Genomic DNA, 17,489 nt, shown 5'->3' with positions numbered 1-17,489 from the left:
AACCCCGCAGGAAGCGACTTGCTCAAGGTCATGCAGGGGTTGTGGGGGCAGCGCTGGGATGTGAACCCAGACCTCCTGAGTCCCAGCCTGGTGCCTTGACCGCTCTTCCTTCCCGGCGGGGCGCACCTAGGCAGTGGTGCGGGACAAGGGCTCCGTTTGATCCCCGGCAAGTGCAGCCCTGGGCTGGGCAAAGCTGGGAGAGCCGGGGGCTGTGTGTGCCGACGGCCGGAGGAGGAGCGGCTGCTCCGGTGTGATGGAGGGGGCGAGCCCAGCCCAGCCGAGCCGCAGGGCGGACGGGATTTGGGCTGGGCCCCTTCTCCCTTTGTGTGCGGGACGCTGCACGGGCCAGCAGCCCCGGGCGGGGCGGATCCAGACGAACAGCCCCTCCCGGGGGCGGGGGCGGCTCTCCCCGCTGCGGAATGAGCCTCCGGCCGCCCCATTCATGCTGCCTCCGCCCCCCCACCCCCGCCGCTCTCCGGCCCACTGGGCGGCGCGCCGGTGAATGAGAGGCAGAGCCGGCGGCGGCCGCTGCTGGGGCCCGCGGAGCCGGCGCCATGTACGGTGAGAGAACCGGGCGGCGGGGGCTTCTGGCTCGGATCCGGGGCGCATCCCCGCTCCCCAGCCCGGGCGGGCTTTGCGCGGCTGCTTCCCCCCCACCCAGGCTGGAGCCCCCTCGGGGCCGGTCTCTCCGGGGCAGGGGAGCAGAGCGGCCCCGTGCGCCCCCGCTGCGCCCCGGGCTCTCTCCGAGCGCCGCGCCCGGCCCCGTGCGCCCCCGCTGCGCCCCGGGCTCTCTCCGAGCGCCGCGCCCGGCCCCGTGCGCCCCCGCTGCGCCCCGGGCTCTCTCCGAGCGCCGCGCCCGGCCCCGTGCGCCCCCGCTGCGCCCCGGGCTCTCTCCGAGCGCCGCGCCCGGCCCCGTGCGCCCCCGCTGCGCCCCGGGCTCTCTCCGAGCGCCGCGCCCGGCCCCGTGCGCCCCCGCTGCGCCCCGGGCTCTCTCCGAGCGCCGCGCCCGGCCCCGCGCAGCTCTCGGAGCCGGCTCAGCGGTCCGCAGGCTGCCCGGGATGGGGGATCGGGTCCCGGGGGTGGGGCGCAGCAGGGGATCAGGCAGCTCGGTTTGGTGGTGGGGGGGGTTTCCACCCGCCCCGTAGCTTGATCGTCTGGCTCCGTCCCCAGCCACATTGCTGCTGCGTGTCCCCAGGTTGCTGGCGGGGTCCAGCCCCGTCCCCCGCCTGCCTGGGCTGAAAGGGGCGCCGGGAGCCCCGGGCTGGCTCACACCTGCCCCCCGCCGCGGCTGAGAAGGGAGGCCAGGCTGGGAGAGGGGAGGGACACCCGCCGGGTCGCGGGCTTCGCTGCGCGCTCTCCCCGCAGGGCTTGCTGCGGCGCAGATCGTGGGGCGGCTCTGGCTCGTGTAGACGCTTCTGGGGCGGCTGCGACTCTGGGCTGGTTGGGTTCCCTGCAGCGTGCGGGGCTGCTGGGCTTGGAACAGGCTAGTAGGGGAAAATGCCCTGGGACGTGTTAGCCCCGTAGGAGACCATCTCCTAAGGGAGGTAATATTAGGGGGGTGGGCCCAGGGGAGCCGGAGGAAGGACTTCCGCAGTCAGGTTCTGGTCCTGGGTGTGTGGCTGATTTGTGTGGTGGCCGTGAGCCAGTTGCTTTGCCTCTCCATGCCTGTATTTTTCTGTATATAGGCATTAGGTGGTATGAGGTGATGTTTCCTCACCTGCTGAAAAGGCCACAGTGGTGTCCTTGTGACCCTCGATTCTGGCCCCTGACTCTGGCTGTTCGCTGAGGACGGAGAAGCATGTGCCCGGCTTGGCAAGGCACCCTCTCCCCCTGCTTTCTTGGTTATGGCGCAGTGACAGGAAGGGGGTCTGCCGTCAGCGCCAACCCGAATGGGGTAGGATTCCAGCTACATCTCTCCAGAGGCCTGCTTGGCTCCTCAGAGGAGCTGCACCAGCGGGTGGAAACAGACTGGGTGAAGCTGCTTGCTAATTTGCAGAAGCTCTCACAGCATTTCTAAACCCTCAGCTCTGCACCTGCCCCGGGATGCCCTAACGCTCTGAGTCCTCCAAGAGCATCAGCCTATCATGCAGGTCTCCCACCTGCAGGAGTGGCTGTTGGAGGGGCTGGGGTCTTGTTTGATGTTGGGTTAGTCCCTCCCCACCTCCTCCCCGGGCCTGGGCACTGGATCCAGACTGGGATCTGAACTCTGCAGCTTAGCTGCGGACTTATTTTCCTAGGAGCTTATAAGGGGGCACTTAACTCTAGACTGGCGACCTAGAGCAGCCATCGCTGTGGCCCAGAGCAGAGCACCCATGCCCAGCACCTCTGGAAAAACCAGACCCAAAGGGTTAATTACAGGTATCAGGAGCCTTAGGGGTCACAGAGATTGAGGGTCTCCAAAATGTCACAGCTGACTCCACTGTATCAAATGCCATGTGGGACCTACCCCCTACAGCTTGGGGACAGGGGGAAGGCCCAACTGACAGTGCCATTTCATCTATCTGATCTTAAAGGCCCATGCTTCCAGGCTTGCTTGCCAAGCTTCCCTGTCCCATCCTATGACCTCTCCCTCTGAGATGGCACCATTGGCCAAGGCAGATCTCGGCTCTTCAGTTCTGGAGAAAGCATTTAGCTCTTACCAGACACAGCCTGCCTTATGGTTAGTGCTGGGCTAATGCCTTCTGCCCCTCCCAAAGCACCTGCTCCAGACTACTCAGTGTGCTCTCCTGCCCCCACCCTCCGCGCCAAGCAAGGACTAGTGGGAAAATTACAAAGCACTGCAGGACACACAAGGAAATTCTTCCGCACAATTCCCCAGATGTCACCACTTAAATCTCCAGCCTGGAAGAGCACTGGAAACCAATTTCCCAGCTGTTGCATGTCCCTGTTGGCTGGAAGCGATCCAGGCCTGTAAATCTGTAAAGTGCTGTGTGATCCTTCTGGATGAAAGTTGCCTTAGAAAGGCAAGGGATTATTGGTGTCTTTTTAATTGTTTTACTCTCTCTTGGGCTCTAGCAAGGATTAGATATTTAACAGTAGGTGATTTTTTTTTCTTTGTTCAGGCACAGGACTACACTTTTACCCCAATAGGGGCTGGCAGAGAATTGTCCCCCAGTGACCTTGGTGGTTTCCCTTCGCTCTTCTCTGCGGTGCTGAGCAGAGATGACTGTAAGGATCAGACGGATATTCTCGTCCTGCTGTTGTGAGGGCCGAAGTGACTGTCCTGCTTCTGATGATCTTGAAGGGTTGAGACAGCAGGCATGGCTAGTGCTGAGTCACTCCTAGCAGGGTTCACTAGTCCTCTTCCTTCTGCTCTGATTCCCAGATGTTGCACTTACCTTCTGTTGTTAGACTCTGAGGTGCATGGTGGCTCCTCACCCATCTAGTCCCCACCCATCTACTCACCCATCTACTCCACGCTGCTGGGCTGGCTGCAGGTTGCAAATGCTTGAGGCAGGAGGTATGGACGTTTGGCCACTCTGTATTCAGGAGCCAGGTCTCGGGCCTTTTACAGCCTCCCATGAGATCGCAACAGCTGGCCGTAGATCCTGGCTGCGCGTGGCCAGCGAGCAGCACCGATTCAGGAAGCCAGCTGAATGCAAACCAGCCTGTGGCCCAAGACTTCACCTGCTACGGGCATTCTCATGCCAGCTTTAGCTACCAGGAATTACTCTTCCAGGGCAGCAGTTCCCAGTGTTCCTAGTGCTTTCTGCCCTAGGCTCTTTCTCCTTTGAATCCTAGTGCCAGCCCTCGGTGCACCAGCACTGTCCCCACAGTGTGAGCTGAAATTTGCAGTGTGGCGTAGGTTGCTGCCAGTGCCGCCGAACTGGGTTTTGGGGGAGTATCACCCTGTGATGTGTTAGATAATATGTAATAGGGGTGGCCAGGCACTGGGTCTGCACTCCAGTAAAATAACCCCATTGCACCAAGTCTCAAAGCCTGGGTTAATTGGTTCAAGCTCATGGGGCTCGGGCTCTGGGGCTAAAAATTGCAGTGTAGACATTTAGGGTCAAGCTGGAGCCCGGGTTCTGATGCTCACCCCCTCGTCCCCCTGTTGCAGATTTCGGTTGTGGGTTTTTTACTGCAGTGTAACGTGCCCTTAGTCTTCCAAACTGGGGAAGTCGGAACCTCTACTGTAAAGAACGGCGTATCTCTGACTGCTGCATGAAACCCCCTCGTTCCCTTCACCAGCCTGAGGAACATGTCTCCACTCCTCCCCCACCGAAGTGACAGGCCACACAGCAAGCTGAGGAAATCAGCAAGACTCCAAGGACAGCAAAGGAAATGGCAGAGCATTTTTCTTAACAGTGTTACCACAACGGCACCGTAGGAACCGCACCAAACTGCCCTGTTCTCGGTGCATCTCGGCTAGTGACATCTGCTTGGCTGTGGCATGACCTCCCAAGCAAAGCAGCATATGCCCCATCGCTGGCGCCAGGTAATGTTCAGGCCTGACCTACACCTAAAGTGTAGGTTGAGCTGGTGACGTCGCACTAACTTGCGCTGTAGCAGCAGCTAGGCTAACAGAAGAATCCTTCCATCAATCTTGCTACCGCCTCTCAAGGAGGTTGATTGACTACAGCCATGGAAACCCCCTTCCGTCGCTGTGGGAAGTGTCCACGCGCCATAGCTGCAGCAATGTAGATCTAATCGTAGAGGGCTAAAGCACAAGGATATGGCTTGTTTCAGTTGTGGCTGTAGGGCTGGACCAGCAATCAGTGTAGTGTCACTGACAGTACCATCTCAGGTTCTGGCCCAAAGGTCTTTCTCCTGTTGCATTGGCAGTGAGGTCAACTCCTCTTTTGGATGCGCTTCTCACATTTCTGTAGGGAGGCAGAATGGTCTTTGGTTAAGGACTGGGAGTCAGAAGTTCTGGCTTTTATTTCTGTCCCTGTCATGGTCTGCATGCCACACATTTCCTGTGTGCCTTGTAACTTACCCTGCCTCGTTTTCCCCAGGTCTCAAATGGAGAGAAGGCTAGTTACTGCCATGCAGGGAGGATGTGAGGCTTGATTCATCAATACTTGTAACATGGGGAGGTGGAAAATGCTATAGAAGTGAAGGATTATTGTGAGATCAGCTCTGGTGTGAGTTGCTGGTTTGGGTGAGAGAATGTTTTTCATCCATTCCTCTCCAAAAGTCCAGGAGGGTCGTTATTCCCATTCAGTAAATGGGGAAACTGAGGCATGGAGGCTAAGGCCACATTTGCAAGTGCCCACTCATTTTGGGTGCCCAACCTGATTTTCAGAGGTTGCAGCACACCTTCAGTTCCAGGTGAAGTCGGTGGTTTCATGCCTCAAGTCAAACATCCAAAGTTAGTACATACTTCTGAAAACATGGCCTTAAGTGACTTTCCCAAGGTCACATCTTGCTTCTAGGATGCTGTGATTCCTGTGTGCCTTGTATAGCCCAGGCGAGGTGGGAGTTGATTGACAATTAAGTCTGCAGTGGAGATGGTCACAGGCTGACAGGTTTGGACCTATACTGTCTTACCATCTACCCTGTTGCTACAGTCTATTTCTACTGTACCCATCACCATGGTTTTTGATCACCAGCAGAAACTGCCGCCTCCCACACTAGCAGAGCTGAAAAAAGAGAAGATCTCCTCTGAACCACAACAGCAACGATGGAAAATCAGCCACTTTGACCACCGCTGGAACAAGTGACTGCCATGTGGTGCGTCAGCACCCCTAGCCGAGAGCGAGTCATCAAGTCCTAGGCAGCAGGAATATAACAACATGTTTTGCATTAACTCAGTAGCACTGTGTGGGACGGGTCGGGTCGGGTCAGCAGGTCAGGAAGAGGAGGATGCAAAGTCTGGCTGTATTTTGTAATGAGTTACTCTCGAAAGTGAGGAGCTGATGGCACGCTCTTGGATTCAGGCATGGTGCGGGCAGCAGCTGGGCCGGCTCTCCTCTAGAGCCCTCCATTGCATCTCGCGCCCACGAGGTAATTAACACACCTGCTATTCCTGTTTTACGCCTTCTCCAGAGTGGCAGCCTGGGCTGCTCAGCTGGGTTGTGCCCATACAAGACGCTTGTTATGGTACCTGAATCCGCACACAATTTCCCTGACTTTCAGCCCTCTTACAAATGCTTAACACCTCGTGGTGTCATCAGTATGTTTGGGATGAACCCAGACTCAAGTTTTGAGCAAGCCTGGGCCAACTTATGTTTTTGCATTGAAACTGCGAAACTTAGAGGTTGCGGCTGAGTCCTGGACATGTTTTGAATGAGAAACTCAAGGGATTTGAGCACCTTAATGTGAAAGAAATAACTCCAATCATGGTTGTCATCAAGAGGATTTGAACCCTGGACCTTCATCACACTGAAGCACAGACTATCACTTGAGCTAAAGGAATAATTCCCTTAGAGGGCAGCAGTAGAACACTATTTTCCTCTATGTGGAGTAGATAGTAGAGGTGGGAATGGAAACTAATTTGTGTGTGACTTACGTGAACTTCTGCTAACCAAGCTAGTTGAGTCCTGTGAGGCTACTAGACTTTCACCTGTTCCACATCGGTACTTACACTTATGGACTGTTCCCTGTGTGATCAACACTGGCTTGTTAGGCTGGATGCCTAGGGTCTGTTTATTTGCAGTATTCCCCAGTCTTTGTCCTGTCTCTGGCACCACCTGTCTGAGAATCTCACAGCACTTTGAGTACATCGTGAGCACTGATCTACAGCACCGTGTGAGTGAAAGAGGTTTCATTATCCTCTTTTTACAAACAGGGAAATGGAGGCATAGAGTTTAGGTAATTTGCTCAGCGATGAGCAGGCAGGCTATGCTGTGCAGAACTGAGGAATAGACCCAAGATGTCCTACGACCCTGGTCTGGCTATTAACTTCTCCTCCAGGAGCAAGTTCAGGCTTGTATTCCTGTTCAGAGTTCTTGTGTCTGAACAGTTGTGTTCTCGTTCAGGGGTCTTTGTGCAGGCATCCAATAGCATCAGATGGTCTGTAATCAAGGCTGTGGTTTGGATTCGGAGAACACTCTGTGCATATCAAAGAAGCAGCATATTTATAGGAAGAGGCCTGCTCCTTTTATAAACTCAGACAATATAGTAAGGATGTACAATTAGAGGATCTTCTCCACCGTTTGGAGGACGTGCTGATGCATCAGTTTCTCGAAATCTGAAAGCACAGTACACTTTGGAAAGTGCAAACAAGCTCTTTGGTGATGCCAGGAGCATGCAGCTACCAGACAGCTATTGGGAAGGGCACATTTGAGTTTGCTTTTGTTCTGGCTGGTGTATCACAAATGGACTGCATTGATCTGAGCCAGTGTCTTGCACAGGATCTACTGTAACAGTTTTCTGGGGAATCGCGCCGAGCCTTGGGTGGTTATTTCTGTAGTATAGGCAGAGGCCCCCTAGTGTGGAACATGGCTGGGGCCCAGGGTTGTGAAGAGTTTCCTATTCCCTCTGTGAATAGAAAAAACTATGTAGTAACCAAGTTCAGGAACCATGGGTGAATCCAGGGATATAACCTGACTAAAACATCATCTTCTCATGTAGCCAGCATCCTTTTTCTTTCCTGACCCCACCAGGCGAGAGAATTTTAGCCCTGCGAACCCTGTGACCCTTGTAACACACCTCGTGCCCGCAAGTGCTCCCAGCTGTGCACGAGTGTTTAGCACCGTTGCAATGGCATTTGCTGTGAGGCGAGACTCCACAGTGAGACCGCCTGCTCGGGGTCACTGTGCCATTGGGCAGTGCCAGTGTGGACAGAAAGCACTGGCATTTCAGCTACTTTGGTGCAATTGGTCCTTCCACAATCCCTCTGTCATGCTGTCGATGACTTCTCTGCTCGCTGCACTCTCGGGCAGAGGACAGATTTGATTCTTAAAACATTTTACATAGAAGCGCTTGTCTGTCTGTCAGAGCTTGGGGGAAACGGAAATCCATGTGGCAACATAGTTGGACCCCATCCATGTTTAAACATTCCTTCCTACTCCTGGGGTGAGAACAGGGCATAAGGTGGAAATGTTTTAGATCCTGTCCACATTAGACGCGTCTCCACTAGCAGATTCTCTTGGCCACAGGGTGTGGTTGTTGACAATGGCTTGAATGCGAGTGTGGACAGGGCTAAGTACAGACTCTGGCGGTGGAGACAAGGCTGTTGAGAATAGAACTGTGCTAGGTACAGGCCTACGTAGACCTGTTGCTTGTGATTCTAAAAGGGGTTGCTGGACTGGTGGGGACAGGGATTTTTGATTTGCATAAACTATGTGCGGAGCCGGCTGCAAAGCAGCAAAACTATTTCACAAAAGCATTTGAAATGTCAAAGCTGTTGCCATTTTTGCAGGGTTCCAATGGCCCCAGTTGCAGTCTTTTGGGGGAAAAATCCATGATGGCAGTTTCTAAAAAGAGTTTTCTTACTGAAAACCAGATTGGGGTTTTTTTTGGGGGGGGGGAAGGTAAACAAAAATATTGGATAATTTTTTAAAATGTTTCGTTTTTTTTTTTGAAAATGGAGAATATGGATGATGATCTGGCTTTAGTTTTTGAGAAGGGCCTAGAACAGGGGTGGCCAACCTGTGGCCCCGGAGCCCCATGCGGCTCTTCAGAAGTTAACACGCGGCTCCTTGTACAGGCACTGACTCCAGGGCTGGAGCTACAGGCGCCAACTTTCCAGTGTGCCGGGGGGTGCTCACGGCTCAACTCCAGGCTCTGCCACAGGCCCTGCCCCCACTCCACCCCGTCCCCTGAGCCTGCTGTGCCCTCGCTCCTCTCCCTCCCACCAGAGCCTCCTGCACGCCACAAAACAGCTGATCGGGAGGTGCGGGGAGGGAGGGGAAGGCGCTGATCAGCAGGGCTACCGGTGGGTGGGAGGCGCTGGGAGCGGGGTGGGGGAGCTGATGGGGGGCTGCTGACGTATTACTCTGGCTCTTCGGCAATCTACGCTGGTAAATTCTTGCTCCTTCTCGGTCTCTGGTTGGCCACCCCTAGTCTAGAACCTTTTTGTGTGTGGAAAAGGGGGACCGGCTCCACAGCTGCTGTAGATGGGTTAGCCTATGCTGTAATCTGGCAACTGTGGCGTAGGTGAAACTGTTAAGCCCTTTTTTCTCTACTGTATCTTTAAATTTCCAAGAGCTCAGCCTGTGTGCAGAGTCCAGCAGCCATGTTGTTCCTGCACTTGTCGGAGCCTGCCACCGAGGAGATGCACACGCTGTGCTCTCTCTCAAAGAGACTTAACTGTGGTTCCTTCTTGTTGTGGTTTCTTTTTAAATCTAAAATAAGTCATTTGAGGCTGAAAGTCTCTGTGGAAAAACATCCTAGCTACTGTGACCCTCGAGGGGGAAGGAAAAATCCCTGTGCCCACTAGCCACACTTGAGCCTTGCAATCTGTACCTGTATTTAGGATGCCGAGTCTTGCTCCTTTCAGAATAGGACCCTTAGACCATTGGTAGCACAATCCTGATTCCAGTTTGACCAGGGATCTGTTTTGTACCTCCTAAGAGCACTGAGCTTTGCTTGCTTCCTTCTGCGCAGGGATCAATAACCTGCAACTGCTTTGTCCCCGTTCTGACGGGACTTTTCAGTGTGGCTCCCCAGCTCAGTCCAGAATCGCTGCCCCTGCTAGCGCAGCTGCATTTCCTGCCATTTAAGTGCTTTTCTTCCTTCTGCCATTTGTTGGGTAATGAGAAGCTTAACGTCCCAAAACCACGCTCTTGGCTTTATGAATTCGCACCCCACATACACCAGGTGCCTAATGAAATCCTCCCGGTGCAAATCTCTGCCCTGCATGGGTAGTTTACCTGGGGTACAAAGGACCAAGTCATCACCACGTGATATTAATTAGGTAATCCAGCCATTATTTAATCTTTGTGTCAGTGTCAAAGCAGCAGGCTGGGTGGTTAAGTGTAGAGAGTACTGGGCCAGATCTTTGGTGGGTGTAAACTGGCATGACTTCACTGATGGATCTATGCTGATTTATACCAGCCGAAGATCCATCATATAGGACATTTGTTTCTCAACAACTGGTCCCTGGACTGGTGCTGGTCCCTGAGATCTCCTTGACACAGTTTTGGAAGGCAGCAAGCTGGTCCCTGGTATCAAAAAGGTTGAGAGAAACTGCTATAGGAGATCAGCCTCTAAAGCTGGATTTGTAAAGAGCAGCAAGTGGTTTAAGAGCACAGGTCCCATTGATTTATATTAACGGGTTGATCCAGATTGGTGCAGCTCCATGGAAGATGAGAGCTGTGGGTGCTCAATGCCTCTTTGAATCACGCCCTGAACGAGCTTCAAACCTGCCCCCAAGGAGCTCATGTGTGAGAGTTAATATCTCTTTAACTGGCTCTATCCGCATTGCGACCCCATTAAAAAGGGAAGGGAAAAATTAGATTTGGGCAAATCTGGGAAGGATTTGGGATTCAAGATCAGTTCTGAGCATCTGGTCTGTCGTATTAATTTAGATGGGGTGTGTGGGCCCAAAGAGTCAAAGGTGTTAATGTGATTGTAAGAACTGACCAACATTAACTAGTATTAAACAAGGTTTGGGGTTTGGCATAAAGACATCAGCCTGCTTAGCACCATGGCAAAAACACCATTAAACCTCCTTTTCACCTTTTATTAAAGATACAGAAATGAAGGCAAAACAGTTAAAGCATTTTAAATGTCAGGTATTAAATAAAGAGACAAGATGGGGGAGGAAATATCTTTTTCACCAGCTGAAGTTGGTCCAATAAAAGATATTTCCTCACCCACCTTGTCTCTCTCATAGCCTGGCACCAACAGTGCTACAACCACACTGCAAACAAGCGTTCAATAAGGCTTTAATTTTAACATCCCTTTCCCATTAGCTGAAGAGGCTTTTTAGAAGGAAAATCCCGCCCCTTCCCATATGACAGTCTCTTTGGTGAATTAAAGATGGTCATGAACTGTCCTTTGGGGGGGAAAAAGAGAAGAAGTTTAGTGGAGACAGGCTGGAGCTGTGGTCATTGCTGCTGTTAAAGTCCGATCCATTTCCTAGAGCACACAAAAGGGGAGAGAAGCAAAGAGAGAATATGCAGCTTCTGGTTCTGACTGTTACTTGCGGCCTCATTGCTGGCACGTCACAGGCCCAGCCCGTGGTGTGAACAGCCCCTCTGAGACCTGGCAAACTGGAACCAGCATGGAGCTGTTCTTTAGGGCAGTGCTTTTAGCGGCTTCTTTGGTCAGAGGCTTACAGCAGTGTTGGAAAATATACAGCTTTGGCTGGCTAAGCCAGACTCTGATTAGAGAGAAGGAAGAAGGAGGGGGAAAGGAAAGATATACTAAAGTAGGGAACATAGGCGCTGAGTCTGTGGGTGCTCCGGGGCTGGAGTACCCATGGGGGAAAAATGGTGGGTGCTGAGCACCCACCAGCAGCCCCCCTATCAGCTCCTCCCTGCAGCCCCCCAGTGTTTGCTGCCCTCCGGCAGGCCCAGCTGATCAGCACCTCCCCCTCCCTCCCTGCGCCTCCCACCCGCTGTGATGGGCTGTTTCGTGGTGTGCAGGAGGCTTTGGACGGGACGGGGAGGAGCGAGGGCACAGTTTGCTGGGAGGTGGGGTGGGTGCCTTCCTTGGGGGAAGGGGTGGAGTGGGGGCGGGTACTGGGGCAGAGCTGGGGGTCAAGCACTCCCCCCCAGCCCCCCAGCACATTAGAAAGTCGGAGCCTGTGGTAGAGAAGAAAAAGGATACATTGTTGGGTTAGGGAGAACAACAAAGACTCACATCCAAGACGGTATTTGGGATTTAGCGGGAGGTGGTGGTGGAAGCTGGGTCTCTCTGGCCTGGCCTGGCGTGGTCAGGACACCTTTCGGGCTTAGGAGGAAGATGGCCCAGCGATGTCCCAATGGATCCTGGGGGCCTGGGAGATAGTGGGGTGCAGTCAGGATTGTAAAGCTTGCTTCAGGGGTTGTTGGCAGACAGCTGCTACTTCTGCTAGTTCCACCCCACCAGCACTTTTCTTTAAGAACTCGGAAAGGGAGTGGTGGGCAGAATTTTGTTATTTTGTCCGCCAGTTAGGTCTAATTTCTGACATCATAACTTGGGTTTGCTGATTCACAGTCCCACACTTTTGTTCTCCAGGCATGATCTTAACACGGTCCTTGACTTCTATCCGGAGGCCGTTTTGTTTGGACTAATTCAGTCTGTCTCTCCCTTTTTCACTTTTTCCCCATCCACATTTCTTCTTCTTGTGACACTTTATAAACTTTTATCCACTTTCCCACAGTTCAGCTTGCCCGGGGGGGTGGGGGTGGGAATCAGTCTGCACAATGATTATAACAGGTCTCCCGTGCAGACTTTATATTGCAGATCAGACAAGGATCAATGCCTAGCAAATGAAAAACCTGTTTAATGTTGGGAGCAATTCAGCTAGAGTTCTCACAACACAAAGCCAAGGGGGGTTATTATGTAGAAAGCCAAGTTATGAGCCATGTATCAAGTGTAGATACCGTTACTGTATGGTATGTGATATACCATATAATTCAGCTCTTTGTCTGTGCAGCTGGTGCCACTGTTAAACAGTCCCCAATAACCTCTTTCCTTCCCCACACGGGCGGCTCAATAGAAAGTGCATTTCTCTTTTGAACGGTGAAGCTGAAATGCTAATAACAAGTTAAGGCTAATGAGCAAAACCCCCTTATACCGAAGGCTTCTGGGGCTCAGAGCAAATAAGGATGCTTTCAAAGCCAGCTACAACGGACCTCTGTCTTTTTCAGCATCTTGGCTGGATGCTGTAGCCCCAGGGTTTGCAGCAATGCCTGCTATCCTGACAGGTGCTCCTTGTGTTTGATCCTGCAGGGCGCTGAGCACCCTTGGCCCCCATTGACATCCGTGGGAGCTGAGCACAATCAGCATCTCTGAAAGTCAGGGTGCTGATGTTCTGACACCTGGGTTTGCAAAAGCTGGCCGTGGTTTGGGGAGCACTCTGGGGTTGGCTGAAGAGGATATGTGGCCTCGGGGATAGCGCAGTGGATTTGGAGTCAATAGAGCTGGGTTCTGTCCTCCGTTCTGTCTTGTGACCTTGGGCAAGTCACTTCCCCTATATGTGCCTCACTTTCTCCATCTGTAAAATGGAAACAGTGAGGATACTGGCTTCTCTCTGTGAAGTGCTTTCAGATCCATGAGTATAAAGCAGCCGATGAAAGCCAAGTGCTGTTAATTGTCACGTTTCTATTATAGGGTTGGAGCACTTCACAGAGAACAACCCAAACTGATTATCTATGGTGTCTAACAAAAGTGTCTCTAATCTGGATTTAAAAAAAAACCCTCACAGGGATTCTGCTTATGTAAAAAGCAGCAGGAACTGATTCCTGGAAGCTCAGAGTAGCAAGGACTTCACTGTGTCTTTGGGGGCATATCCGATATCTGCCAGCTGCTGTTCTGAGTGACTGACACCAGTGCAGAGGTACATCTACCACATGGCAGACTGTGAACTTTCCTGTGCGTATCAAACCTACTTGCATGCAAGTTTTGCTCTGGCAGTATCCCAGGGTGACCCTGCAGAGAAGACAATAGATAGCAGGGGAAAGCTTTTGGATGTTTCAGTCTGTCCTGGACGAGACTTGTTGGCTGTGAGTATGTCGCTGTAACTCATCGCCCACGAATGGCACATGGAAGTGACAGGTGGGGCCTGTGTTGCAGAATTCACATCTGGATTTTGAATGTCAACCCCAAGTTTGGGTGTGTTCGGAATCCTGGGGCTTGGCTCCAGCTCGTTTATAGATACAGGAGCCAGTTACAATGTTCAGCTCAGGATACAGGTGTGAATTGTGACACCCCCACCTCCCCTGGCAAGCGTTGCAAAGCCAGATGTGCTGGCATGTCCCATCTCTAATGCAATTGGGAGGAAGGGGGGATTGTGATGGTGGATATACCCCCCCACCCCCAGTTGTCTGAATGGAGGGATAGTGGCCCCAGAGCAGACCCTGCATGAGCCACAGACTTATCAAATATTCTGGAACCATCCCTCCCCCCCCCATCTCTCCATGGTGGTTCCAGACAAAAGGCTCTTTCGGATGGATTCCCCCAGCAATCTTTCTCTCCCAGCTGCATCTTGTTTAACTAGGTGGTAAGGGGACTCCATAGTCAGGGATATACCAGCAACCGCTCTGCTCTGGAGCCAAGTGCATCACTCCTCTCCTCTCCTCAGGGCTTCCTTTGCACCCAACTGGCTTAAAGTGACTTGATTTAAGTGGATAAAAGCATCCTGGTATCTCAAAGTTGGTAGGGGCACAGCAGTTTCAGCCAGGCGCCCCTGCTGCTGTAGTTAATGTGGTGTCAACATCTCCTCTGGAAAGCACATTTGCAGCGGTTTACAGCTTGGCTGTAAAATATTATGGCCCCCACCCACCCCTTGGCTTGCAATTCTTGGCATCGCCACAGTCCCCTGACCAATGGCTAATTTAAGTTCTCAGCAGTTCTTCCACTTCCGTGGTGGAGCCAATTATTCCCTCCAGGCAGGACTTTGCTTTTCTATAGTGCCTTATGTTTGCAGATAGAAATGTTAATAAATCAAGCTTTGCAGCTTCCCCAGAGAGGAAGGTCACGATTATCTCCACTTCATAGACGGGAAGCCAAGAAGGTAGTGGTGTGTGTGTGTGTGTGTGTGTGTGTGTGTGTTTAAATCAGAAATAGGCTGAGGTGAGTTGTGCAGAACTCGAGGTTTTGAAGGATCAATTAATTTTTAACCTGCTGAGTCAGCCTGACTGTACCATCTGTCTCTTCTCTCTACCCTCTCTGTCTATTCTATACAGTCCCACTAGGCTTGTCCCCACCCCCACCACGTTCTATAGACTTGCATCTTCTGCAATGTCCGCGAGGAGTGACTGACACCAACAAATATAGCAACTTAAATCCATCCTTCACTGGGCTTCCCGTCTTCTCCATTTCACCTTTTGGATTGGAGGTGGTCAGGTCTGCATTTTGTGTTGGGTGCAGCTCCAAGCACGCTGTCTGCACTCAAGGCACAATAAGCAATCATAACGCAGTGACTTGCCAAGCATCACGCAGATGGAATGAGTCAGTGGAGTAGAACATAGGGAGTGAAATGCTGGAGCATGAAACAGAGGAACATATGGTATGTCCTCACCCTTGAATCAAGATATCGGTGGAAATAATATAGAAAGTATCCCCCCTTATGGAAGTTTCAGAGCTGCTTCTTTTAAGGGAAACTGTTTCTTTTGAATCTGGTATAATGCACTTTAAGTGCATTATACCAGATTCAATCCAGATTCCATTTATAGAAGTAGCTCTGAAACTTCCATAAGTGGTAACACATCATACTAAAGTCCTCTAGAACTTCATTGGGATGACACTAATTGGGTGCTATAGAAACTTAATAAGATTCTCTATAATGTTACTTTACATATTTATAAGGCTAGATCCTCAACTCGTATAAATTGATGTAGCTCTTTGGAAGTCAATGTACAGTAGCAGTTGAAGATCTGGTTCACTAAATTTATTGTCTGTCTGTCCTATTTATCAAATACCTATCTGAATATCTAGGGAACTTTCTCTCTCATAGGACTTTTTGATCCACCTTTACAGAGCTCCATGGGGATATAATATTCTATGAAATCCCATAGGATTTTTTCTATAACTGATTATTTGTTAATTTTAAAAATCTGGCATTATTTCCCACTTTCCAAAGCCTGTTCTTAATGAAGGACACCATCAGATTAGTGAAGCTTAGCCTGGATTTTAAAAATCACTTTTTTTTATTCCTTGTTCCTCACTATCTTGAAAGGTCAAGAATGGTTAATTAGTGGCAGTGGATTGCCTTTAATTATGTTGTGCCAGCGGTGTTCTGAATATGCCATCTCTTCTCCTCTGCCCCCTCCCCTTGTGCATTGCAGTGATTTTATCCTATTAAAAAGCCATTCATGATGTAATGAGTATTGTGCATCCAGCACCTAGACTGTAAATGAGCTATTTCATTGAACGGGATGCTAGATATTGAGGTAATAACACCCAGCTCTTATGTAGACATTCTCATCGGTTGATCTCAAAGTACTGTGCAAAAAGATAATGTTCACTATCCCCGTTTTACAGTTGGGGAAACTGAGGCACAGAGCAGCGTGCCTGAGGTCACCCAGCAGGCTACTGGCAGAGCTAGGCTTAAAACCCAGGTCTCCTGGTTCCCAATCTCATGTTGTATCCACTAGGCCACTTGGACTATTGCATAGAGATGGGATCAATCTTCTGAGTGGTGAACTAGGTAGAAGTTCCTCCAGTCTAATCCCATCTCTGACAGTGACTTGCTCTGTAGCCAGGGGCAAGTCATTTAATCTCTCTGCCTCAGTTTCCCAGCTGTAAAATGGGGATAATCTTGCAGGCTCCATCCTGGAGTCCTTGAACCAGGAAGAATGGCAGAATCCAGATCTTTATCTCCCTGCATGGGCTGTTCAGAGGATTCTTTAATGTTTGCAATGCCCTGGGAAGATGAAAAGCATGATATAAGGGTAGATATTATTGTTTATTATTATTAATGGAATTCCTGGTGCCCCAAGAGAGCCCAGATTCTAGTGTCCATACAGGATGGGAGGATTAACCCCTCTGAATGTCCTTTGCACCTTGGAGCCACAGCCTCTCTACATTTGGAGAGAAAAATCTCCTGTCTCCCATGAGGGGAACCAGGGGAAACGCACAAGGGCACACCAGGGAAAGCATCCCTATTGGACAGCAAACTCCAAAGCCAAACAAGGACACCTGTTTGATATTGGAAACAGATCGTCCCTTGGAGAAATCCCAAGTTATGGTGTCAGAATTATTTGGGAGGGCATGGGTGAGGGGCATAGGAGGGCAGAAAACTGGTCTACTGTACACAGGACTGGTACTGGGTATGTAACCCAATTCACTGTCTGTTCCTCTCCATCCTAGCCAGAACCGACCCAGCCCCGTTCAACCCAGTCCCAACCAGTGTATTCTGATTCCGCTCTATGCATACCTTTCCCATGACAACGCACTTGAACCTAGCCAAGTTCAACCCGGTGTGAACCAATGACACCTAATCCACTGCCTTCCAGTCCCAATCCCAACCCAAACGGATCCAATTCTCCTACCCCTCACAAGTCTATATGAGGCTCTGGAATCCAACCCAATGTAACCTCACACAGATCGCTGGGCAACCAATGTGACCTCAAACACCCCCAGTGCCACCCAAACCAATCTCAACCAGCACAGTGCAACTGAACAGACCATAATTACACAGGCCTGGACAACCCATCCCCAACCTTACCTTGGTGCTGTCCAATCCAGCTAACCCCAGCTGTAGCTTGCTGGGCACCTCTGTGGGGTATCAGGTGAGAATAGAGTGCTGGGGTGATGCCCGCCCAAGGCACATGCTGCCGATTGCTGGAATTCCCCATTTGGGCTAAGAGAAGATTTGTTGTGTGAGGCAGTATCCTGAGACATCTCTGCTCCATGATTAATGGAAGGAGAACCCCCAAAGTAGAGAACAAAACAACCCGGTTTAGCAAATCCTTTTCAGCAGCTCCCCCAGCGGACCTGCTGGTATG

General features: G+C 51.4%; 1 protein-coding gene across 8 annotated transcripts in view; it reads left to right on the top strand.

Annotated features, from left to right (window-relative positions):
* Positions 1 to 17,489, top strand: part of EFR3B (EFR3 homolog B) — a 169,036-nt gene that overhangs the window by 35,185 nt on the left and 116,362 nt on the right. Inside the window, exon 1 of one of the 8 annotated variants that reach the window (XM_043510040.1) lies at positions 410 to 561. The exons of 6 other annotated variants lie outside the window; for them this stretch is intronic. In XM_043510040.1, the coding sequence (XP_043365975.1) occupies positions 555 to 561 (7 nt within the window). In that variant the 5' untranslated portion in view covers positions 410 to 554. Of the gene's footprint in view, positions 1 to 409; positions 562 to 17,489 lie in introns of those variants that run through there. One more of the 8 variants, XM_038396986.2, reaches the window with a different exon arrangement.

The sequence above is a fragment of the Dermochelys coriacea genome, chromosome 3, assembly GCF_009764565.3.
Source record: "Dermochelys coriacea isolate rDerCor1 chromosome 3, rDerCor1.pri.v4, whole genome shotgun sequence".
NCBI classification, from domain to species: Eukaryota; Metazoa; Chordata; order Testudines; family Dermochelyidae; genus Dermochelys; species Dermochelys coriacea.
Note: the sequence above shows the minus strand (reverse complement) of the source record. Positions and strands in the feature narration are given on the sequence as shown.